Source organism: Vipera ursinii (genome assembly GCF_947247035.1).
Source record: "Vipera ursinii genome assembly, chromosome: 4".
Lineage (NCBI taxonomy): Eukaryota > Metazoa > Chordata > Lepidosauria > Squamata > Viperidae > Vipera > Vipera ursinii.
The window spans coordinates 116,704,311-116,729,850 of NC_139514.1; the positions used below are offsets into that span (position 1 = coordinate 116,704,311).

At 43.1% G+C, this 25,540-nt stretch overlaps 1 protein-coding gene and 1 long non-coding RNA gene across 2 annotated transcripts in view; one reads left to right on the forward strand and one right to left on the reverse strand.

The window, feature by feature from the left end:
- Positions 1-25,540, forward strand: part of LOC310640198 — a 477,896-nt gene that overhangs the window by 424,403 nt on the left and 27,953 nt on the right. The gene's annotated exons all lie outside the window — the stretch shown is intronic.
- Positions 6,610-15,213, reverse strand: LOC310640154 (protocadherin-8-like). Its single transcript, XM_083362301.1, has 4 exons — positions 12,496-15,213; positions 10,773-10,840; positions 9,223-9,353; positions 6,610-7,381 (listed from the first exon to the last, which is right to left on the reverse strand). Exons 1-4 carry the CDS (start codon positions 15,118-15,120, stop codon positions 7,158-7,160), a joined length of 3,048 nt encoding a protein of 1,015 aa, XP_083218427.1. The 5' UTR covers positions 15,121-15,213; the 3' UTR covers positions 6,610-7,157.

Below are 25,540 nucleotides of genomic sequence, written 5' to 3' on the forward strand. Positions count from 1 at the left end.
TATACTATACCTGTGCATTTGATATAGTATAGGTGGTACCTTGTTCAATGGTAGTAACTGTGAGAGGGATCTCAGAGTCCTAGTAGACAATCACTTCATTTGGGTGAGGGATGTAGATTTTAGGAGTCTTTGTTTTTCTAATCCCATCAGCTCCAGGCTTCTACGAGAACTGTGCCTGAAGATGTTTTGCTTATGAATACTGTGGCCCAGACTTTCTGAATGGATTACCAAATCTCCATTTTTAAAGATTAGCCTCCTCAGGTTTCTGCTTGAGAAAGGGAGACTGGGGATGTTTCTGCCTTCATTGAGGATTTTTTCCCCCTCCATTTCTCCTTTGAGGAAATGTAATATTCTGCCTCTTTTCAATATTTGCCGAAATATTTCATTTCCTGGGGGGAGGGGAGGGGTGCTGACTTCCTGCAGTATGCATAAAATTTCTCTAATATCAAGATTGTGCAATGGTGTCATAGGCTTCCGTAAGGGTAAACAATTGGAAAGGCTTTCTTCTATTTCACTGTTTTCAGATAGCAAAGCAGCATTGTGTTCATTTCGCAAAATGTTAGCACTGCACAAATTAAACCCTGCCATCTGATCTCTGCCCAAAATCGCAGCTCCGGTGGTTTCTTTAACGAGGGGGAAATATAGATAATTGGATTTTTCTTTTCTTTTCTTTTTTTTTAAAAAAAATCCAGGTTAATGCCTGCAATTATACAAATAGTCTAGGAACTGTGCAGAAGCAATTGTATGGCCTGGAATTACTCATATGATCTGCCCAAGGCTGACTTCCAAAGAAATACAAATACCAATACTGTAATTAGTTCTGTTTGAAAAGGGAAATTACTCAATGAATTATGAAAAATAGGTTAAAAGGAGATGTCATATAATGATGAAAATCTAAAGCGGCAATTCCATGGTGTAATTGAAATCTAATTCCAGGTCAGTGGTTTATTATTATTATTATTATTATTATTATTATTATTATTATTATTATTATTATTATTATTATTATTATTATTATTATTATTTAAAAAGCATACTTTAAGTCTTTTGTTCAGGAAAGATGGAGAGAATTCAACACCTCAAAGGATTTTACATACAATGTCATCACAGGCCCTTGATTGCTTATTAGCATTTAAACTCTGCAAGGAGAACAGGCCAAAGGGGTGTTTCCACCTTCGTTGAAGCCAATTGTGGCTATTAATTTAGGATTTTTTTTCTTTTTCATCCTTTCTCCAACCAACTATGAAGGAGGCGAATGGATTGCTTAGCAGAACAGCTCAATTTCTCTTTGATTTGTATGCACTGGAATTCGAGTCTTTTTTCATCTGGACACAACCCTATCTTTAGCAGACATCAGCCTGCTCCGGAAGTGGACAATCTGAAGCTCTCCAGGTGTCCATACATAGGAATGGACACCCAGCAATTTGGAGAAGAGGGTCTGTCCTGGCAACAGAGCCAATAGTAAAATAATAGGGGCTACTCCACTAGACCTCAAAGAGGTCATCTAGGTCAAAACTGAACAGCCCTCTCTCGACAGAGGGACAGGGATACGACAACATCTATCTCCAGTCTACAACACACTCCTTTCAGTACTTCCAACAAGGCTCCACACCCATTTGCACCACTCAGGTCACCCTGAGGACACAGATAAACCTCCAAGTGGCCTCAACGACTCTCTAAAAGAAGGCAAATGACCAGCTGTGTGTGTGAGGGGTATAAATCCTTCCATTCCCCACCATCCAGTCAGAGCTGCAGAAGCTTCTTGAGTGAGAAGCGAAACGACTTCAAAGAAAAACAAGAAAGTCTTGGAAAAAAGCACCTTTGTGAACACCTCTCCGACTTGCTGGTTTCCTGTTCTGAGCCATGCAGCACCGCCAGCTTTACAGAGGCAAGATGCACTACGAAGAGGATACAGAAAAATTACGAGCAACTCACTCCTACCAGTGCATGCCGGAATTCATTCATTTATCAGCCGGAAGACTCAAAATCCAGGAAGTCCCCTCTGGCATCTGCACAACGTCTGCTCAACGATTTTAGCATCGACTCCTAGGGGAGAATCAAATGGGTCTCTGATTGCCCAGTCATAGGAAGACATACGGATGGCCCCAAAAACAAATTTGACAGGTTTTGAACTACCACGACACAGCAAGGGACAACGCTTTATAAGTATCTGCTGGGACTCTCTGCATACTAAATGGAGCACGGTCTCCTTCCCTCAGAGGGACTGTGGGGGTCCCACGTTAAATGGTAGGTCACATTGAGACCGGCTGTAAGCTGAGGGCATATACCAGTCCAATATCTCTTTTTGTTTTTGTTGTTGTTGTTTTAATAAAAATGATATTGTTTCTAGCACCTCTGGAAAGTTCTGTGTGATAGATAAAGAATGGATGGATGGACGATAGATATATAGATGTATAGATGTATAGATGTATAGATGTATAGATGTATAGATAGATAGATAGATAGATAGATAGATAGATAGATAGATAGATAGATAGATAGATAGATAGATGGCTTTTTTGTCATAGAACACCCAGAACGGAGTTCTGCCCCTTTTTTTGGAAACTTGTAGGGTAGGCAAGGCGGGTTGTATGACGTGTGTCAGTTCCGGCACATTTTTTTTTACAAAAAAAGCACTGGATAGATAGATAGATAGATAGATAGATAGATAGATAGATAGATAGATAGATAGATAGATAGATAGATAGACAGACAGATGATAGATACACAGATAGACAGACAAATAGACAGATATAGACAGATGATAGATAGATGATAGACAGATACATATAGATACAGACATATAGACACAGACAGACGTAGATGATAGACACAGACAGATATAGATAGATGATTGATACATAGATGATAGACAGATAGACTTAGATAGAGAGAGAGAGAGAGAGAGAGAGAGAGAGAGAGATGCAGACTGACAGAGATATAGATAGATGATTGATGGATGATAGACAGATACACAGAGATAGACAGACATAGAGATAGATAGATTGATAGACTGATAGACAAAGACATAGATGATAGATAGACACAGACATAGTTGATTGATACACAGATGATAGACAAATTCAGACAGATGTAGAGAGATGATTGATAGATGATAGATACAAAGAGATAGATAGATAGATAGATAGATAGATAGATAGATAGATAGATAGATAGATAGAATTGATCGATGATATATAGAGATAGACAGACATATAGATTGATAGATTGATAGACACAGACATAGATGATAGATACAGAGATAGACACAGAGATAGATGATTGATACATAGATGATAGACTCAGACACAGATAGATGATATTTAGATGATAGATAGAGAGATGATAGATAGATAGATAGATAGATAGATAGATAGATAGATAGATAGATAGATAGATAGATAGATAGATATAGACAGACAGAGAGACAGACAGAGAGACAGAGAGACACTGTAGATAGATAAAACATGTCCAGATCCACTTGAAGCCTGAGTAACTGCCCCAGCCACGATCACTTCACCCCTGAAAAGGTTTCAGATGGACTCTTTTTATGATCATCCAAAGCAGACTTTCTTCATCCTGCGGCTGAATTTTAGATAAATTCAAATACCCTGGTTGGGATGACTCAAGGTGGCCGTGTGTTCAGCTGTGCAGAACGTGCTCACCTTAAAATCTCAGTGGGAAAAGCCGAAGTGCAGAGGGTAAAATAGCATCCTGCTCACCTGCTGAGATGTCGTGCAGAGTTTGGAGCCCAGAGACAAAAGGGCAACGCTCTGCTTTTCAAGCAGGAAAAGCAAAGTCAAAATGTAAGGAGAGAGAGAGAGATCCAAAATTCAGGTAGTCCTCCGACTTATGATCACATTTCTGTTGGTAAGCGAGAGTTGTTAAGGGAGCTTTGCACCCTGTTGTGACTTTTCTTCCCAGGAGTTCTTGAGTGCGATCAGTGCCATTGCTAGATTAGTAAAATGGTTGCTAAGTGAATCTGGCAGGTTTTGCTAGTCAGGTCGCAAAAGGGGATTACGTGACTCAGGGAGACAGCCAACAGACATAACTATGAACTGGTTGTCAAGTGTCCAAATTGAATCATGTGTCCGGGGGGGATGCTAAGTGTAGTAATAATAATAATAATAATAATAATAATAATAATAATAATAATAATAATAATAAACCTTTATTGTCAAAGTACAACATGTGTACATTGAGATTAGCTGAGCCTCCCCCCGTGCTCTCTCCCCCCAACACACAGTGACAACAAACCCTCCATCCCACCACACCATGTGAACCAACTACACCACACACCGGCCTCCAAAGTCAATTCTGCATAAGTTCACAGAGATTATATCCCATTCAAAAGCCTAACAGCCCACGGATAAAAGCTGTTCTTCAGCCTGTTGGTACGGCTGGCTATATTCCTATATCTCCTACCGGATGGTAGGAGAGTAAAGAGATACCGTCCAGGGTGTGAGTCATCCCTGAGAATCTTCCTCACTCTTCCAAGGCAACGAGCCCTGGTGAGGTCATCCAGTGGTGTCAGGGAACAGCCCACAATTTCTTGTGCTGTGCTCACTACCCTCTGTAATACTTTCCTGTCCGCGGCTGTCAGACCAGCATACCAAACCACAATACCATACGAGAGGACGCTATCTATAGTAGACCAGTAAAAGAGGGTCATTAGCAATTGTTCTACCCTGTTCTTCACCAACACCCTAAGAAAGTGAAGCCTCTGTTGGGCCTTTCTAGCCACCTGGGTTGTATTAACTTTCCAGGTCAGATCTTCGCAGAGGTAGTCTCCCAGAAATTTAAAGGAGGAAAGTCTCTCCACACTCCTCCCCGATGTAAAGTGGGGCAGGTTCCTCCTTTTTTCTCCGGAAGTCTAACACCATTTCTTTCGTCTTGCCGATGTTTAGGTGCAAGTTGTTGTTACTACACCATATGGATAGTTTTGTACCTCCGCCCTATATGCTGTCTCATCCCCACTTGTAATAAGACCCACCACAGTCATAAGTCATAAGTCACTTTTTCCAGTGTTGTTGTAACTTCAAATGGTCACTAAAAGAACTGTTGTAAGCCGAGAAATACCTGCATGTGCAAAGAACAAATTTCTGGAAGAATGCTTGTATTACTTTGGGTCTGTACTCTGGGATGCACCATCTGCAACTCCTTGCTTTCCATCAGTGTGTCCTTTAAAATTAAAATTGAGGAAACATCAAAGCTTTCCTATTTTGGGCTGCCATTCTACTGTGGACCACTAGATGGCAATAGAGGCATATTTGTTTGGTATCATCTAGTGCTGTCTAGAATTTTCCATGTAAGTTCTGTAGTGAGAATAGAATAGAATAGAATAGAATAGAATAGAATAGAATAGAATAGAATAGAATAGAATAGAATAGAATAGAATGGAATGGAATGGAATGGAATGGAATGGAATGGAATGGAATGGAATGGAATGGAATAGAATAGAATAGAATAGAATAGAATAGAATAGAATAGAATAGAATAGAATAGAATAGAATAGAATAGAATAGAATAGAATAGAATAGAATAGAATAGAATAGAATAGAATAGAAGAATAGAATAGAATAGAAAATATGAAATAAAATAGAATGGAATAGAATAGAATAGAGTAGAGTAGAGTGGAGTAGAATAGAATAGAACAGAACAGAACAGAACAGAACAGAACAGAACAGAACAGAACAGAACGGAGTGGAGTGGAGTGGAGTGGAGTGGAGTGGAGTGGAGTGGAGTGGAGTGGAGTGGAATGGAATAGAATAGAATAGAATAGAATAGAATAGAATAGAATAGAATAGAATAGAATAGAATAGAATAGAATAGAATAGAATAGAATAGAATAGAATAGTAAATATGAAATAAAATAGAATAGAAAATATGAATATAATATAATAGAATAGAGTAGAGTAGAGTAGAGTAGAGTAGAGTAGAGTAGAGTAGAGTAGAGTAGAGTAGAGTAAGAGTAGAGTAGAGTAGAGTAGAATAGAATAGAATAGAAAATATGAAATAAAATAGAATAGAAAATATGAAATAGAATAGAATAGAATAGAATAGAAAATATGAAATGGAATAGAAAATAGAATAGAGTAGAGTAGAGTAGAGTAGAGTAGAGTAGAGTAGAGTAGAGTAGAGTAGAGTAGAGTAGAATAGAATAAAGCTGGAAGGGCCCTTGGAAGTCTTCTTGTCCAGCCCCCTGCACAAGCAGGAGAACCTATACTATTTCAGAATGTTAGTAAGACTGTGAGAGGCTAGCAGGTGTGATGTTGCTAAAATATTGTTGATATTGCATTCCATAATATTCTGTCCAAGCCCATAGCTCTTTGTCCCCAAACCCCTATTCTATTGAATAATTATCCCAAAGGTGCTTTTTTGTCAGGCAACTGGACTTTCTTGTTTTGCTTTGAAGATGTTTTGCTTCTCATCCAAGAAGCTTCTTCAGTTCTGACTGAATGAGGGGGAATGGAAGGATTTAGTCATTCGGTCAGAACTGAAGAAGCTTCTTGGATGAGAAGCAAAACATCTTCAAAGAAAAACAACGAAGTCCAGTTGCCTCGTGAAAAAAAAGCAGCTTTGGGACAAACCTGACCTGGATGATTGAGACTCTCCATAGATATTGAATACTTGTGGTTTTTTTTTAATGACATAGGGATTTTTGCTTTAAGTTACATTTTCAGCAGCTAAGATGGTTTGGTTATTTTTACAAAGAAAGAGATTTAAAATCCTTAAGAAAGAAACTGCATACCTACGGTATAGGTCATCCCCCCCCCCCATTTTTAAAATTGTTGATGGGTACACATCTTTCTTCACCGTCCTTAAAAATAACAACGTGATCACCATGGTTGGCACACCCATACAAACACATACATACATAGTTTTAGATGTTACACAATTCTCCCTCAGAATCCACATGCCTTACGCATCATATTTCACATCGGCCAAATTGTCTTTGCCAACATCTGGGACGCAGAAAAGAAATTTTGCCCCAAACTTGCACAGAATGGCTGTAAACATTCATCTTGTTGTGTCAAAATGACGTTGCTATCTCAGAGGTCTTTTGAGGAGAACTGCTTAATTCTTGGCGTTCCTGGGAATTAACAATCATGATTGTCCCGCTGTGATGTACTTGTTCACAGACCTTGGATAGTCTCTCATGCCGAACTGGAAGGCAGTCTTGACTTTGGGGGAGGAACTCGGGATGACAATGAGTATTTCTCAGCTGGATGTCTACTAATCAGGGCTGTGGGACAGGAGAGAAGACCTGCACGTTCCTGGTAAGATGGTAGATGTTTCCTTCCCAAAGACAGGTGGGCATGCAGACCATTGTAGACGCTTGATTCTTTGCAAGTTGTTCTGGCGGCAGAAGTGGTGGCTCCTAATTAAAAAGCAATGTTCTAGCATTAGCTAGTTAAGCAGTTGGGGAAATAACTGTATTTTCCTATAAATACTACAGCGAAGAAACAAAAATAGCATTTGTGTAACCAACACAAGTGACTCCGAGGTCAGCTGACCTGCTGTTCCCACGATCTTTTTTTTTTTAAATTCAATTTATATCCCGCCCTTCTCCGAAGACTCAGGGCAGCTTACAAGCTTAGCAGTAGCCTTCATTCTATGTATAAGCCTGCTTATTAGGGCTTTCATACACCACCCCCCAAGCGGCATTATTACAAAGTCAGCTTATTGCCCCCAACAATCTGGGTCCTCATTTTACCTACCTCGGAGGGATGGAAGGCTGAGTCAACCTTTTACCTTTTACCACTGATTCTATTTTACAGTGATCATGTCGAACTCTTTTGAAAGTCTGCCCCAAGAACTGTTTCTGTGTTTCAACAAAACTACATCCGTTGTAACCCAAAGAGAGATATTTTTATTTATTTTTATTTTATTTTAATCCCATTTACATCCCGCCCTTCTCCAAAGACTCAGGGCGGCTTACAATCTAAGAAGCACAAATCAAATGTGCTTAGCAATAGCCTTCATTCTATGTATATGCCTGCTTATTAGGGCTTTCCACCCCCCCAGTGGCATTTTTACAAAGTCAGCTTATTGCCCCCAACAATCTGGGTCTTCATTTTACCTACCTCGGAAGGATGGAAGGCTGAGTCAACCATGAGCCTGGTGGGACTCGAACCTGCACTAATTGCAGGCAGCTGGTGTTACTTAAGGAGGCATTAGCCCACTGCTCCACCAAGGCTCTTTAAACTGTGGGACCCAGTAGCAGCAACAGTAACAGAGTTGGAGGTCATCTAGTCCAACCCCCTGCTAAGGCAGGAAACCCTATACCATTTCAGACAAAGGGCTGACCTATACTATTTCTGATCAACGGTTGTCCTGTCTCTTCTTAAAAGCCTCCATTGTTGGGGCACCCACAATTTCCCAAGGCAAGTTGTTCCATTGGTTAATTGTTCTCACCGTTAGGGAGTTTCTTCTTAATTCCAGATTGCTTCTCTCCTTGATTAGTTTCTATCCACTGTTTCTTGTCCTGCCTTCAGGGGCTTTGGAGAATAAGTTGACCCCCTCCTCATTGTGGCAGCCCGCTCAAATGCTGGAAGACCGCTATCATGTCCCCCCTAGTCCTTCTTTTCTCTAGACCAGGGGTAGGCAACCTTGGCTGTTTTATGACTCGTGGACTTCAACTCCCAGAATTCCTGAGCCAGCAGAGCTCAGCTTGGAAACCTTTCCCTTTCCCCTCAGCACGGCTGGCTCAGGAATTCTGGGAGTTGAAGTCCACGAGTCATAAAGTGGTCTAGGCCTAGGCCAGGGGTAGGCAAACTCGGCTCATTTATGACTCATGGACTTCAACTCCCAGAATTCCTCAGTCAGCATAACTGGCTGAGGAATTCTGGGAGTTGAAGTCCATAAGTCATAAAAGAGCCGAGGTTGCCTACCCCTGCTCTAGACTATCTATACCCAGATCCCGCAACTGTTGTTTGTATGTTTGAGCTTCTAGGCCCCTAAACATTTTTGTTGCTCTTTTCTGAACTTTTTCCAAAGTCTGAAGATCTTTTTTGTATTGTGGAGACCAAAACTGGATGCAGTATTCTAAGTCTGGTCTTACCAGGGCTTTGTAGAGCGGTCCTGCTACTTCAGGTGTTACTGATTCTATCTCTCTACGAATGCAACCTAGGATTGCATTGGCTTTTTTAGCTGCGGCCTCACACTGCTGGCTCATATTTAAATTCATCACAAACCATGATTTGCAGTGGTTCAACTTACCATTCTGTTTCCCAACTTTTTCTAGGGAGGTCTGTTTCGTTCCGTCCCTGCTCTTGTTGAAGTCGCTGTCGTTGCATTCGCTATCTCCTTTTCCACTACCTTGTGCACTCACGTGATCCAGACCCGAACAGCTGCAGCACAGGGAAGAGAGACAGAACAGTCAGCCTCTTCTCCAGCCAACATAACATGGTTAAATTTTCAGGGATCAAAAGTCTAAAGCAGAAGTAAGTCTCGTGGGTGTCCTCCAGATGGTTTAGATTCCCAACCTGACTTCTTGATCATGGGGACGCCAGATGAAATCCAGGTCCTTTGGTACGTACAAGTGTCTGAAGAAGCTGACAATTCGTCAGAGTAACGACAGGAGTGTCTCAACACGTGACACGTATACAAAGGAATGGAAGGATGTTTTTTTTTTAAAATTCCATTTATATCCCGCCTTTCTCCAAAGACTCAGGGCGGCTTACAAGCTTAGCAGTAGCCTTCATTCTATGTATATGCCTGCTTATTAGGGCTTTCACACACACACCAAGCGGCATTATTACAAAGTCATCTTAATTGCCCCCAACAATCTGGGTCCTCATTTTACCTACCTCGGAAGGATGGAAGGCTGAGTCAACCTTGAGCCTGGTGGGACTCGAACCTGCACTAATTGCAGGCAGCTGGTGTTACTTAAGGAGGCATTAGCCTACTGCTCCACCAAGGTTCTCATGTTGTGATATCATAGGACAAAACTTGCTTACCCCCATGGATATGAAGCTGGAAAGAATCCGATTCCTTGTTCCTGACACAAACAATTCCATGTGCCAGGAACAGAAGAAGTTAGTTAAAACTTGTTCATTGGAAATGAAATAGTAAAATAAACTAAACTGTTTGGCAGAGGTTTTCTACAGAATTGTAATAATCTAACCACCTGGAGGAATTGCACGGAGCAGAGTCAGACCTAAGTACTGTATGTACATAATTCTGAGTAATCTAATTGCCTCTAGTTTTGGTTGCCATGATATAAAAAAAGATGTTGAGCCTCCAGAAAGAGTGCAGAGAAGAGCAACAAAGATGATTAGGGGCCTGGAGGCTAAAACATATGAAGGACCGGTATGTTTAGCACTTTAATCATCACTGTTTATCTCCTTTGCTTCACTCATTATCTCCAGTAAGAATGCTTCATAACATTTCCTTCCTTCCTTCTTAAACTTATATACCGCTTCACAGTGCTTTACAGCCTTCTCTAAGCGGTTTACAAAGTCAGCATATTGCCCCCAACAATATGGGTCCTCATTTTACCCACCTCGGAAGGATGGAAGGCTGAGTCAACCTTGAGTCCCACCAGGATCGAACTCCAGACTGGGCAGAGTTAGCCTGCAATACTGCATTCTCGCCACTATGCCACCATGGCAGTATATCCTTCTCCCAGATTATCTCCCAGTTTACAACAAGCAAATCAATCTTGGAACCCTTGATGTAAGATATGTACCATTTTACTAACACTGGAGAAACAATGCAAAGCAGAGAGAAGTCCAAAGAACTGGACTGGCATCGTATGTTATGTTTACCTGAAACTTGAAGCTGATTGACTTGCTTCCCATTCAGATGCAGCCTCAACAGGAATCAGAATCTGAGCCTATCAAAGAGAAAGAAAGAAAGAAAGAAAGAAAGAAAGAAAGAAAGAAAGAAAGAAAGAAAGAAAGAAAGAAAGAAAGTTTCTTTCTTCAGTGCTAAAGAAAATAACACACAATAATACTTAGACGAAAACCACGACTTGAAAATTTGCTCCTTGCTTCAATTCCCACCTCCTTCTGCCTTCTTTGGAAAGGCTGTAGGTCTCGGCTTGAGTCCACTGCTAAATCTATATTTTTTTCAATTAAATGTACTACTTCCAACCCCTCCCAGAAAGAAAATCCATACCATTGGTGATTGGTGTTTTATAAAGTAATCAAACGTTTAAGTACACTTGCCAGAGCGCCAGATAATGGACTTGGGCAGAAATATTTCTTTCTTTTTCTACTTTCTTCTATTTATTTTTTTTTTAAAAATCACACTTTAATTGGTTTATACCTCCTCTTTTTTTTGCCCTAGATTTGGGCGTTCTTATAACAGAATAGGACTTTAGAGCTGGTGGGGATTTCAAACTGACTTAATCCACAGCAAAATAAATAAATAAATAAATCCTTCTGTGCAGGGCTAATGGGTAGGGCTTAAAAATCAGATGAACATGTGTTTCAGTTTTGGATAGCCAGGAGGTAAATTCATCAACCTGGAAGACTATTAACTGTGCAGTTAAAACAGCTGTAGAAAGTTTAAATTTTTGAAATGAAAAAAAGGCCCAGCTTGTAAAACTTCACAGCAACCTGGAATTAAGGAGAAACTTCCTAACGGTGAGGACAATTAACCCATGGAACAGCTTTGCCTCCGGAAATCGTGGGCGCTCCATCACTGGAGGTTTTTAAGAAGAGACTGGAGAGCCACCTGTCTGAGACGGTAAAGGTTCTCCTGCTTGAGCAGGGGGCTGGACTAGAAGACCTCCAAGGTCCCTTCCAGCTCCTATTCTATTCTATTCTGTTCTGTTCTGTTCTGTTCTGTTCTATTTTCTGTTCAATTCTATTCTATTCCTTATTGTATTCTATTATTTCTATTCTATTATTTTATGTTCTGTTCTATCCTATTCTATTCTGTTCTATTTTCTGTTCTATTCTATTGTATATTCTATTATATTCTATATTCTATTCTGTTGTATTTTCTGTTCAATCTATTCTTATTCTATTCTTTCTGTTCTGTTCTATTCTTTATTTTATTCTATTCCATTATTTCTATTCTTATTATATTATATTCTGTTCTGTTCTATTTTCTCTTCAATTCTATCCCATCCCATCCCATCCCATCCTATTCTATTCTATTCTATTCTATTCTATTCTATTCTATTCTATTCTATTCTATTCTATTCCATTCCATTCCATTCCATTCCATTCTATATTTTCTATCCTATCCTATCCTATCCTATCCTATCCTATCCTATCCTATCCTATCCCATCCCATCCCATCCTATTCTATTCTATTCTATTCTATTCTATTCTATTCTATTCTATTCTATTCTATTCTATTCTATTCTTCCATTCCTTTCTAAAATAAAAATTCATTCCAAACTTCACTCTAGGCTGGAGGCATCATTTCCAAGGGAAGAGACTAAATCCCACATCCGCCCCGTTAGAGCTGTTAAATATAAGAGGTGAATCTCAGTAGCCAAACGGGGTCCGGATTTAATCCTAGTTGAGGAGATACCTGGGAGTCACAGGTGGGCGTTTCCGTCTCAGTCACCCCCAAGGAGTCAAGGCTCCCTTCTTCAGCTCGCCAGAAGCCACCACACCCAGCAGAATCTTTGGGGATCCCATTCCCACATCGAGAGACGGGACTGCTTCCTCCTCCCACCGTCTCGGATGCCTTCCCAAGTGGGAACTTCTTCCTGCCCGCCCAGATGGAGGCTCCCACGAGGAGAATGGCCACCAGCAAAACCCCACACCCGCCGCCCAGCAGGGCGATCCAGAGCACCGAGGCGTCCCATGGCTCTTCTCCAGCAGCACCAAAGTGCAACGCCACCATCGGCCTGCTAGAGGGCAGCGTCTCCGTGCAAATCAGCCGTAGCGTCGCAGAGCAAGTCAGAGCAGGCTGGCCACCATCTTCGACGGCAATGACCAGGTGGAAAGCAGAGCCCGGCGTGGACTCGCGGGGGACCCGGTCCCGCAGGAAGAGCTCTCCGGTCAGCGGGTGTACCCCAAAAAGCATGGGAAGACCCTCCAGGAGGGAGAAAGACAGCTCGGAGTTGCGACCGCTGTCGGCGTCCCGGGCTGCCAGTCGAGCGATCAAAAACCCAGGTGGGGCGCCGAGAGGCAATGGGAGTTCTGCCAAGCCGTTGACCAAAGGCGGGGAGACGATTTGGGGCGGGTTGTCGTTCTGATCCTCCACCACGATAACAACCAGGGTGCGTCCGCACAGCGATGGGATCCCACTGTCACAAGCTTCCACCACCACTTCGTGCCACGACGATGCCTCCTCTTCCTCCTCCTTGTCCTCGCGGTCCAGGGAGAGCTGAGCTCGCACGACGCCCAGGTGGGGATCCACCCAGAACAGGTCCGACGGGGTGGACATTCCCAACAGCCGGTAGGTCACCTGTCCGTTGGGTCCCAGGTCAGGGTCGGAAGCCCCCACGGTGGTCAGGTAGGCCCCCGGCGGGTTGTTCTCCGGCAGGGCCACCTCGTAGCGGGCCTTGGCGAAGCGCGGGGCGTTGTCGTTCTCGTCGGCCACCCGCACGGTGAGCGAGCGCACCGTCTTGGCCGGGGGCGAGCCCAGGTCCTCGGCCACCAGCGTCAGGTTGTACTCGGCCACCCGCTCGCGGTCCAGGGGCCCGGTGGTCAGCAGCAGGTAGCTGGCGGCGTCGTAGGCGCGCTGCAGGGCGAAGGGCTGGTGGGGCGCAGCCAGCAGGGCGCAGCGCACCTGGCCGTTGGCGCCCGCGTCGCTGTCCGAGGTGCTGACCAGCGCCACCAGGCTCTGCGCGCCCGCCGCCTCGCTCACCGACGCCACGGCCGGCCCGTCGGGCGCCGCCTGGTCCCCCAAAGCGCCGCCCGCGGGCGCCAGGGCGCTGATGGCCAGGGCGGGCGCGTTGTCGTTGACGTCCAGCAGGCGCACCAGCACCTTGCAGCTGGCGGAGAGCGGGCTGGCGCCGCGGTCGCTGACCTGCACGTCCAGCTCGTAGGCGCGCTGCCGCTCGTGGTCGACGGGGGCGCGCAGGGCCAGCCGGCCGGAGAGCGGGTCGAGGCTGAAGAGGCGGCGGGCCTCGGCGCCCACCTGGCTGCCCCAGGCGTAGAGCAGCTGCCCGTTGGCGCCCTCGTCGGCGTCGGCCGCGGCCAGCTCCAGCAGCAGCGCGCCCGGCGGCGCGTCCTCGGGCAGCTCCAGGCTCAGGAGCGCGCCGCGGGGGAAGGCGGGCGCGTTGTCGTTGGCGTCCAGCACGCGCACGCTGAGCGTGGCCGTGCCCGAGCGCGGCGGGCTCCCGCCGTCGGCCGCCACCAGCTCCAGCCGGTAGCCCGCCTGCGCCTCCCGGTCCAGCCCGCGCAGCAGCACCAGCTCGGCGCCGCGCAGCCCGTCGGCCCGGCTCTGCGCCTCCAGGCCGAAGGGGCTGCCCGGCGAGAGGGCGAAGCTCTGCAGCCCGTTGGAGCCGGCGTCCGGGTCGTGCGCCAGGGGCAGCGGCAGGCGGGTGCCGGGCGCCGCGCTCTCCGACACCTCCAGGGCCACCAGCGGCTGCGGGAAGCGCGGCGCGTGGTCGTTGATGTCCCGCACCTCCAGCTCCACGTGCAGCAGGCGGAAGGGCGCCGGGGACCCCGCCGGACCCCCCAGGCTCAGCACGTCGAAGGCCAGCAGGCAGGGCGCCTCCGCCGCGCCTTCGCCTCCGCCTCCGCCGCACAGCTGCTCCCGGTCCAGCCGCTCCGTGCCCAGGCTCAGCTGCCCGTCCCGCTCGCGCACCCGCACCAGAGAGCCGTTGCCCGGCGCCTTCACCAGCTGGAAGCCGCGGGACGCGGCCTCGCCGGCAGAAGCTGCCCCTGGCTCTTCCTCGGCCAAGGTGCCGAGCACGGTGCCCGGAGGAGCCTCCTCGTCCACGCGGAACCGAAGTCTCTGGCTCTGCGCCCCGCGGAGAAAGAAAACCTGGAGGAAGACGAGAGGGAGAATCGAGAGCCTGGCCATGGTTCCGTTCGAGATGTTGGCCGGAGACGGCTTAATCTGCTCCTCCGCTTTTTCTCCACCGATGCTGAACAACTGGCCTTGGGGTCTGCTGCTGATCCTATCTAGCCAGCTGTTCCCCTCTGCCCTGGGATCATATGGTCCCCAGTATGTAAATGAGCGCCCTCCGGACCCCATATGCAAATAAGCCAGGCTGCCCCTCTCCTGATAACCTCTGATGGTGTTTGTTCTTCTGGGTCACCTTCAAAGGAACAGAACATCAGGGCTGATGCTGCCCACGAGGCAGGAATAGGAATAGGAATAGGAAAAAGAATATAAAGTAGAGTAGAGTAGAGTAGAGTAGAGTAGAGTAAGAATAGAATAGAATAGAATAATAGAATAGAATAGAATAGAATAGAATAGAATAGAATAGAATAGAATAGAATAGAATAGAATAGAATAGAATAGAATTTAACAGTAGAGTAGAGAAGGATGGGATGGGAATAGAATAGAATAGAGCAGAACAGAACAGAATAGAATAGAAATAGAATAGAATAGAATAGAATAGAATAGAATAGAATAGAATAGAATAGAAAATATGGAATAGAATAGAATAGAATAGAATAGAATAGAATAGAATAGAATAAATATATGGAATAGAATAGAATAGAATAGAATAGAATAGAATAGAATAGAATAGAATAGAATAGAATAGAATAGAATAGAATTACAGAGTTGGAAGGGACCTGGAGGTCTTCTAGTACAAACCCTCCCCGCTCCCTCCAAGGTTTAAAACATATCATTGATAGGCATTTGTACGGGGTCCTTGTGTTAGGATTGGGCACAGGCTGCACTTGAAATCAAGCTGTTAGTCTGATTTAGTATTATTGTGCAAGTTTATTCCTGTGGGATGATTTTTCCCAGTTAAATACCACAGAATTGTGGGCAGTGCCACCTGGGAGAAAATCAGGGGTCTTTGAGGTCTATACTTCAAAGATCTGTCCAATGGTTAGGTAGAGCAACAGATCTATTAAAAGATCATCCCGATTTGTCCTCTTCTTGGAATTATTCTCAGTTTCTGCCCTGGACAGGGAGTTAGACTAGTTGACCTCTAAGGTGCCTAATGTGTTCCTCTGGAATACATCATTGTCCACTCAAAGAACCACTTCTCACACGCTTCCGAAGTGGGCTAGCGTAATGACAAAGGGGCAGCCTAAATTTATTGTGCAGACTCTACAAGGTGGCAGTGATTTAAATTCCAATTTAGCCAGTCTGTCCTTTTCATCATCATAACAATCTCATTCAGACTGTCACTAAATTGATTTAGTTAGGAATAGCAATCCCACCAGACAGCTACTCAGTATCTAAGACTGCAATTGCTTAAAACAGCCACTAGATGTCAGTGAAGACTTAAGAGTTCTTGATATCCTTTTTGCTGCCTCTAGTGGTCATCCTACAGGCAGATAAGGAAACTTCAATATCGCCTGACAATGAATGACAGCACCTACATTCATAGGCGCGCTGTTCTTTTCCAGGGTAAACATCGCTATGACAAAAAAAACAACAACCCAACCCAGATAATAAGTCATTAGTGGGAAAGAAATTGAAGGCCAAAGATGATATGGGAAAGAAAAGAGAATGTAGTTTGCAGCAACAATGAAACGTTGACCACTGAAACTCAATTGTTTTCATACTAGATCCCTTTGTGTTGATAAAATGGATACATCTCTGCAAATCTCGACTCGCTTAACTATTCTGCAGTGGTGCTACTGCAGATTTTCAGTCATGAACTAAGATTGATTGGTTTACAATTCAGGATCATGTTGCTTCTGTTTGAATTCTCTCTGACTTGTTGATCTGAAGCCAATGTGCTATGCTTAATCTGAGCTAATGTGTTTGAATCTGCCTCCAGCTGTGAAGGTAGATGGTGTCTTCTTCTTCTTCTTCTTCTTCTTCTTCTTCTTCTTCTTCTTCTTCTTCTTCTTCTTCTTCTTCTTCTTCTTCTGTTAAACTGCAGGTGAGAATTCAGTCCTCCTCCTCCTCCTCCTCCTCCTCCTCCTCCTCCTCTTCTTCTTCTTCTTCTTCTTCTTCTTCTTCTTCTTCTTCTTCTTCTTCTTCTTCTTCTTCTCCTCCTCCTCCTCCTCCTCCCCCTCCCCTCCTCCTCCTCCTCCTTCTTCTTCTGTTAAACTGCAGGTGAGAATTCAGATGTGACTAGAAACGGTGGCTAATGAAGCAAAGCTAGTTTATTTGCAGCTCTGCTAAAGGAGGAAAAAGCAAAAGTCCCAACACTTTCGAGGTCTGTCATCAGGGTCAAACACAGCCTTACATGCTTAAAAAGGCTTTATAAAAAGGCTATTGCTAAGCACATTGGTTTGTGCTTAAACTGTAAGCCGCCGAGTCTTCGGAGAAGGGCGGGATATAAATGGGATTTAAAAAAATTTAAAAAAATAAAATATGCTGTTAATTGATCATTGAGGCAACAGCTTCAAAAACAACCGCTGCCTCCTTGGAAATCATTAGGTCACATCCTTGGGAAAAATGTTGTTGAGGGTGGAATGTGTTTAAAACCACAATGGCCGTAGCAAAAAAAACGTTCTCAGTTCAGCAGAACTTGAATGTAAGGCAAAGGATGGCTCAAAATGACCCTTAAGCCATTTGATCAGCAGATGTTACTTGGGCGAAAATCCTGGATGTTAAAAATGACACGTGAGATCCTCAGCAAATCTCACAAATGGTGTTAAGCAAATGCGCAGGAGGGCCCCTGTTTGTTTTGAGCAAAAGGTGAGAGAGGCCGGCCACTGACAGCCAAATGCAAGGAACGTGCCTTTCAATGCATTTGTTCCTATCTATTTGGGCAGCTCAGATGTTGGCCAAGTGGTAGTGAGTTATTGGTTTTCAGATTCAACCCATCTAAGGTTGCTCAGATGGGTTGAATCTAACATTGTGCCATCTATTTCAGAAACAAATAGGGAAGAGGTATATTCAGATGCCAGATTTTTTATCAACAGTTCTTAATACACAAACAGACACGGACATACATATATATGTATGTATATATGTATATATTCTTGATCACATAGTGGTGTTGTGATGTTTCATAGGTAGCTGCTGTGTCCTATTTATAAAAGAAAAATAAAAAGTGAAATAATTGTGTTTAGTACTGAACCAAGTCATTAATCTTGCTTACAACTCCCTCCCTTCAAGAAATTTTATTATCAACAATTCTTAATATATGTCTGTGTGTGTGTGTGTGTGGGTGGGTGGGTGGGTGTGGGTGTCGTGTGTGTGTGTGACACATATATACACACATCTATATACAGGTGCATATCTATCTATACACACACACACACACACACACACACACAAATACAGATAGATAGATACACACACACACACACACACACACACACACATATATATATATATATATGCGTACACACACACACGTACACACACACAGATATATATACACTTACACTTCCCTCCATTCAAGAAATTTTTATTATCAATAATTCTATATGTGTGTGATACATGTATATACAGACACATATCTATATACATGCACACACACACACATATATATATATATATATATATACACATAAAAAGGTAAAGGTTTCCCCGCACATGTGTGCTAGTCGTTTCCGACTCTAGGGGCCGGTGCTCATCTCCGTTTCAAAGCCGAAGAGCCAGCGCTTGTCCGAGGACGTCTCCGTGGTCATGTGGCCGGCATGACTAGACGCCAAAGGCGCACATACATAGATATAAATAGTTATCGATAGACTCATATATATGTATATATACGTATACACACAAATATATAGATAAACCAAGTCATTAATCTTGCTTACACTTCCCTCCGTTCAAGAAATTTTTATTATCAGCAAATTCATGTGTGTGTGTGTGTGTGTGTACATATATATCTATATACTGTATATACATACATATATACATGCATATATACACACACATTATATATATATACACACACATATATATACATACATTATTATATGGAGGGCTTGTGAAGTTTTATGAGTAGATGATATGTCCTTTTCAAAAAACAAGTCAAAAAGTGAAATTACTGTATTTATTACCCCACCAAGTCATTAATCTTCCTTATACTTCTTTCCCTTCAAGAAATTCTATAAACTCTGTAAAAATGGGGGGGGGGAGAGAGAATTACAGGCCCTGATGGTTTTCCACTGTTTTGGCATAGCTATACAGAAATCTCCCAATTTTACTGAAGGTGTGTTGTTAATTTACAATGGCTGAATTACAATTTTGCCGGTGGTGTAATGGTTTGAATAAATCTCTTCCCGTTTTATTTTAATGAGACAACCATCTCTGTTATTTCTAAATCATGCAGGAATCCCACTCAGCATTCTAATTATAGATCTAATTTCTTAATAAATGAGAATACTCAGGTTTTATAGCTATTTTGATCACAGAATACAGCTTGGTGTTGTTTTTTTCCCCCCAATTGTCATGGTGTCAACTTCAAGCTGGATTTAGTCAGATCAACGAAGCCATGTCATATTTTGGATCCTTCCTCTTTCGCTAACTGAAAATTGACAGGGCTCTGAATTATTTAGATCCACACCCAAAATCAAACCCTACTCAGGGGATTGATGCAGTTTGCGATGCCATTTGCTACGTTTATAGCAAGATTAATTTTTAACAGTGTTTTAATCATCCCTGCCTCTTTTTATTTATTTATTTTTTTAAAACTGTTTTTGTGTTTCAATGTTTTTGTTGCACACTGCCCACAATCCCTCTGCCGCCGGTTCCCAAATGTAATAAATAAATAAGGCGAGGTATTTGTCAAAGAAACCTGCTTTTTCTCTTCCTTTTCAATGTGATTTTTAGAATGTTTTTGCTGATGCAATTAAAAATTCTACAAACATTAAAGGAATCCTAGTGGGAAAGTGAGCTCAGGATTGTCCTACATACGGATAAAATGTTATTCTTTCTGCCTACTCTCATTTCTTTAATACTTTAATGCACAGGATTAATATCCCAGATGAAGATGGTGTACTGTATATTGGTCCTTGACAGCAATTTTTGTTGCTAAGCGAGACAGCTGTTCAGTGAGTTTTGTTGACACCTGTTTTACCACCTTCCTTTCCACAGTTGTTAAGTTAGTAACACCGTTGTTAGCTAAATCTGGCTTTCTCTATTGACTTTGCTTGTCAGAAGGTCACAAAAAGTGATCGCGTGACCCCCAGGATGCTGAAACCGTCATAAGTACATGCCAGTTGCCAAGCATTTGAATTTTGACCACGTGACCACAGGGAGGCTCCGACGGTCATCAATGTAAAAAGTGGCCATACTGTAAGTCACTTTTTTCATTGCCATTGTAGCTTTGAACGGTCCTTAAATGAAAGGTTGCAAGTGAAGAATCATAATCAGAATAACAGAGTTGAAAGGGAACTTGTAGATCAGTGGTGTCAAACTGCCGGCCCGCAGGCCGGACACATCATCCAGAAGCCACGCCCACCCCATTGCCAGCAATGGTGAAAAGGCTCTGATAAATTGCGTGACGTCACATGACGTCGCGAGTTTGACATGTCTGTTTGTAGATCATCCAGTCCAGGGGTAGGCCATCTTGGCCCTTTTATGACTCATGGACTTCAACTCCCAGAATTCCTCAGCCAGCCGGGGCTCAGCATGGAAACCTCTCCCTTTCCCCTCAGCGTGGTTGGCTCAGGAATTCTGGGAGTTGAAGTCTATTGCCCTAATTCAGGGGTAGGCAACCTTGGCTCTTTTATGACTCGTGGACTTCAGCTCCCAGAATTCCTGAGCCAGCATGGAGGAAACTTTAGCCCCTTCATGACTTGTGGACTTCAACTCCCAGAATTCCTGAGCCAGCATGGCTCAGCTTGGAAACCTCTCCCTTTCCCCTCAGCATGGCTGGCTCAGGAATTCTGGGAGGCAAGGTTGCCTACCCCTGATCTACTTCAAACACCCCCCCACACACACACACACAAGTAGAAGACCCTACAGCATTTCTGACAGAGGACGGTATATATCCATTGTATTAGATATAATATCCATTACATCAGATATTTAGATATTTATTTATAGGTAATATAATGGATATATATATATATATACATATAGCAAACATTGTGGTAGGTTGAAGATCTGGTGTTCTCAAGTTTGTGTTCTTTCTGATCTAAGAAACCTAGGATTTTTTTTTCAAGCGGTAAATGTGATCTTATTGTCATGCAAATGAAAAAAAAAGATGTAGAGAGACAATAGAGAATTCCTTGGGAGCATTTGGGGCCCAAAATAAATGCGATTAAGATCACTTTAAGTCAAAAGCTGATTTACATTTTAAGAAGCCTTCCAATGTTGTTTTTTCCCCCTTCACCTTATTTGAAACAAATTGACCCAGTATAAAAGAAATATCTCTGGCCAGGGGTGGCTTGCGAGATATTTATGGAACAAATTACTACTGCCTACTGGGAAAGATAGATTTAACTTTTCACATTTTCAAACTGAGCGGTGAGCATTTATTCTAGTTTTGGTCACTGGATAGAATAAGGAACTTCGTAATTCAATATTGAGTGCTATTTGAGAGCTATTAGTCGACCCCCTGCTTTGCAAGAAATAATAGGTATACTTGTATGCCTTAAGGTGTAGATGGAAAATATTAGGTCACGGATAAAATTCTGGGCCATTTCCCCATGTTTAAAAAAGTTTTTTTTTTAAAGGTTACTTACAAGATTTGTTTTTTAGGATGTTATGAATATGGATTTTATATCTGTTGGTTTGTTTGATTTATCTGTTTGTTGTATCACACCCAGAGTCACTTTGGGTGAGATTGCAGCTATATAAATTTGATTAATAAATAAATAAGACTCTAATGACTCTAGAATGACTCTGGATAATTTACACTAAAAACTAGAAAACAATATGTCCAATGCTCTTGTGATGTGAAGGGAAAACTAGAGATGTGATGTAACATTCTTTTAAGTAATACACATGATTAACTCCAGGACTAGTCTTTGCCTCATTAGTGAATTGTAACGAGATGTCATCACTGTGAAAGGGAAAACAAGATTCAAATTGTCATGTTGGCTAGAAGATGTTGGAAGATCTTCAGAAGAAGTTGAAAGATCTTCAGATAATGTTGGAAGATCTTTGGAAGATGTTGGAAGATCTTTGAAAGATGTTGGAAGATCTTTGGAAGATGCTGGAAGATCTTTGGAAGATGTTGGAAGATCTTCAGGAGAAGCTGGAAGATCTTTAGAGGAAGCTGGAAGATTTTTAGAAAATGTTGGAAGATCTTTGGAAGATGTTGGAAGATCTTTGGAAGATGTTAGGAGATCTTTGGAAGATGTTGGAAGATCTTCAGGAGAAGCTGGAAGATCTTCAGAAGAAGCTGGAAGATTTTTAGAAAATGTTGGAAGATCTTTGGAAGATGTTGGAAGATCTTTGGAAGATGTTGGAAGATCTTTGGAAGATGTTGGAAGATCTTCAGAAGAAGTTGAAAGATCTTCAGAAGATGTTGGAAGATCTTCAGAAGATGTTGGAAGATCTTTAGAAGATGTTGGAAGACACATTAAAATACAAGCGAGGAAATGTTCCTAACAGTAGGCTAAACACATTTTATAGCTTATCTTCCAAACTTTGCGTGTTTAGTTTTCCACAATAATGAGGATTGACGGCATTTCAGAAGAGAGGGTAAGAAAAGAACTGTGGAAGGATCAGGGGTTCAAAATAAATCCGTGGTTTCAAAGAATCAAGGGTGGGGGGAAAGGGGAATGGCAGAGAAGGTATCTACCCCTGGATGTGAGCTTGTCATAATTGAATGTGTAGCTGTCACTCCCCCTTCCGCTTTTTCAACAACACAGTGAGGGAGATTTGATTGAGGAGGCCATCCAGTGCAAGGTTAGCTCATGAGTGACATGACTGAAAGCGCCCGACATCTTTTGTAACCGTCTTAGAGATAAACAGACAAGGCCAGTTTTGTAAACACAATTTACCAAACGCCAGGCATACATGCTGCAAATTAACAGCTGCAGGAGAGTTTGCTAACACATCTTCGTTATTAGCAGGGATACAGGATGCTAAGAGAGGACAGAAGGTTGATGTTTGATTTGTGGAAGATCAGGCAGGAGGAGAGGAAGAGAGAGGGAGAAACAGATGCACCAATTATTTAAAAATAGCAAAAACACACACACACACACACACACACACACACAAATAGACTGATTTTTGCCCCCATCTGAATGTAGGCTTCTGAAGTATAAGAATTTACTTTTATATAAAATGACAGCTGACGGCGAACTGATGAGAAATGCCAAATCTTTTGATTCCAAAAAACAGGAGCAGAGACACACCATCTTCTTTCGTGTTAAATAGATGTCTTTTTACATCCTGCTCAGCTTTGGAAAAGCAGAGGAAAAACAAATTAGAGCTGACAAACTTCAAATCTGCCCAGTGAATTTATTTGTATGCTGGTTTTTAATTAAGCTAGCTTTTGAATCCATGCTCTTTATTTATATATTTACAAATAAGTTTTGTTTTTTAAAGTGCTATTTATTTCCAGAACTTGCAAATTACAACAACTGTATCTCTGAACATTTTTCTTCTTTGTTTTAACGAGCTTCAAACGAGCCAATCATATAATTTCAAGAAGGGCAAGAAGAAGCAAGTCCCAACATCATCACAATCAACAAGAGCAATTCAGTAGAATTCTCTCCATTGTTATTTTTGAAGGACATGTTGGAAAGAAGGCATCAGGAAAACACAAAGCGACAAGCGGAATAACACAAAAATAATGTGACATGTTCCTTTGGGTGTCTGGGATGGGGTGTCCTAAGTCTGGAACTTCTGCTTCTACAACTTCCATCTGCTGTCTACATGTTACAAAAAAAAAATTCAGTGGGCTCTCAGGGAGGGGGAAGGAAGGAAGGAAGGAAGGAAGGAAGGAAGGAAGGAAGGAAGGAAGGAAGGAAGGAAGGAAGGAAGGAAGGAAGGAAGGAAGGAAGGGAACATGCAGAGTTGCAGTGGGGAAGGAAGGAAGAAGGGAGGGAGGGAGGAAGGAAATGAACTCAAGAGTCACAGTGGGGAAGGAAGGAAGGAAAGGAGAGAGGGAGAGAGGAAGGGAGGGAGTAAATGAACTCATGCAGAGTTGCAGTGTGGAAGGAAGGGAGGGAGGAAGGAAGGAAGGAGGGAGGGAGGGAGGGAGGGAAAGGAGGGAGGGAGTAAATGAACCCATGCAGAGTTGCAGTGTGGAAGGAAGGAAGGAAGGAAGGAGGGAGGGAGGGAGGGAGGGAGGGAGTAAATGAACATGCAGAGTTGCAGTGTGGAAGGAAGGAAGGAAGGAGGGAGGGAGGGAAAGGAGGGAGGGAGGAAAGAAGGGAGGGAGTAAATGAACTCATGCAGAGTTGCAGTGTGGAAGGAAGGAAGGAAGGAAGGAGGGAGGGAGGGAGGGAGGGAGGGAAAGGAGGGAGGGAGTAAATGAACCCATGCAGAGTTGCAGTGAGGAAGGAAGGAAGGAAGGAAGGAAATGAAAGAAGAAAGAGAAGAAAGAGAGAGAGAGAAAGAGAAAGGGAGGGAGGGAGGGAGGGAGGGAGGGAGGGAGGGATATAGGCTAGTTGATTTTGCAAAAACTTTCAGAGAACACTAATTGCTGTCAAAAGCACCAGGTTAAAAGTCCAAAAAGCAGTTGGCTAGCCACAGCTTTAATGCCTGTTGCCGAAGTGTGTGTTTGTGTGTGTGTGTGTGTGTGTGTGTGTGTGTGTTTGTGTGTATGTGTGTCAGTACTTGGCCAAATGTCAAAATATTTGTCATGGGGACAAACGATGGTGCCAAAGGGAGAGAGGGTGCATTTCTTGTCTTCACAAATCAACTCTCAACTCTTCTGATTCCCCAGAAGGCCAGAGGTGTTTTTGTGGTTCTCTCGGAGCCAAAATCCACCAAATGCTCCTCCTTTGCCAGTGGTGTGAGCTAACCAACCTGCTCCAAATGCAAAATGAGTCCAGGAGACATAGATGAAATGGAGGCAAACTCTCTCCTCCAGAATGCTAAATAGTCTGCAGAGATAATTGGTTGTTTGAATGTTTTCTAACCTATTTTTGAGTCTGGAAGGAGTTTTTGGATGTCCGTGGGGGACTGTTTTGAGTGTGGGGAGCAAACATCTCTTAGACTCCCAGGAAAACAGTTGCTAATATTAAATAAATAGTTGATGTGCTATCGAGTTGTTGTCAGCCCTTATTGTCCACATACATAGCTTTCCTCCATGATGATCTGTCCTCAGCTTGGTCCTTCAGGTCTTCCAGAAAGGTGCCCCCATCACCATAATTACTAAGTCCATCCCCCTTGTTGCTGGTCATCCTCTATCTCTCTTTCCTTCCCCCTTTCCCAGTATTTGTGCCTTTCCCAACCAGTTAGTCCAGGGGTCTTCAAACTTGGCCCTTTGATGACTTGTGGACTTCAACTCCCTGAATTCCTCAGCCAGGCACGCTGAGTAGAGTAGAGTAAAGTAGAACAGGACAGAACAGAACAGAACAGAACAGAATAGAATAGAATAGCACAGATAGAATAGAACAGAACAGAACAGAACAGAGCTGGAAGGGATCTTGGAGGTCATGATGATAATGAT

Excerpts from the sequence above, each read along its gene's own strand:
- LOC310640154 (XM_083362301.1), bottom strand. The coding sequence starts at position 15,120 with ATGGGGTCCGGAGGGCGCTCATTTACATACTGGGGACCATATGATCCC. Across the intron at positions 10,841-12,495 it reads CGCCCACCTGTGACTCCCAG|GCTCAGATTCTGATTCCTGT; the intron begins GTATCTCCTCAA and ends TCTCTTTGATAG. Across the intron at positions 9,354-10,772 it reads CAATCAGCTTCAAGTTTCAG|CTGTTCGGGTCTGGATCACG; the intron begins GTAAACATAACA and ends CCTGTGCTGCAG.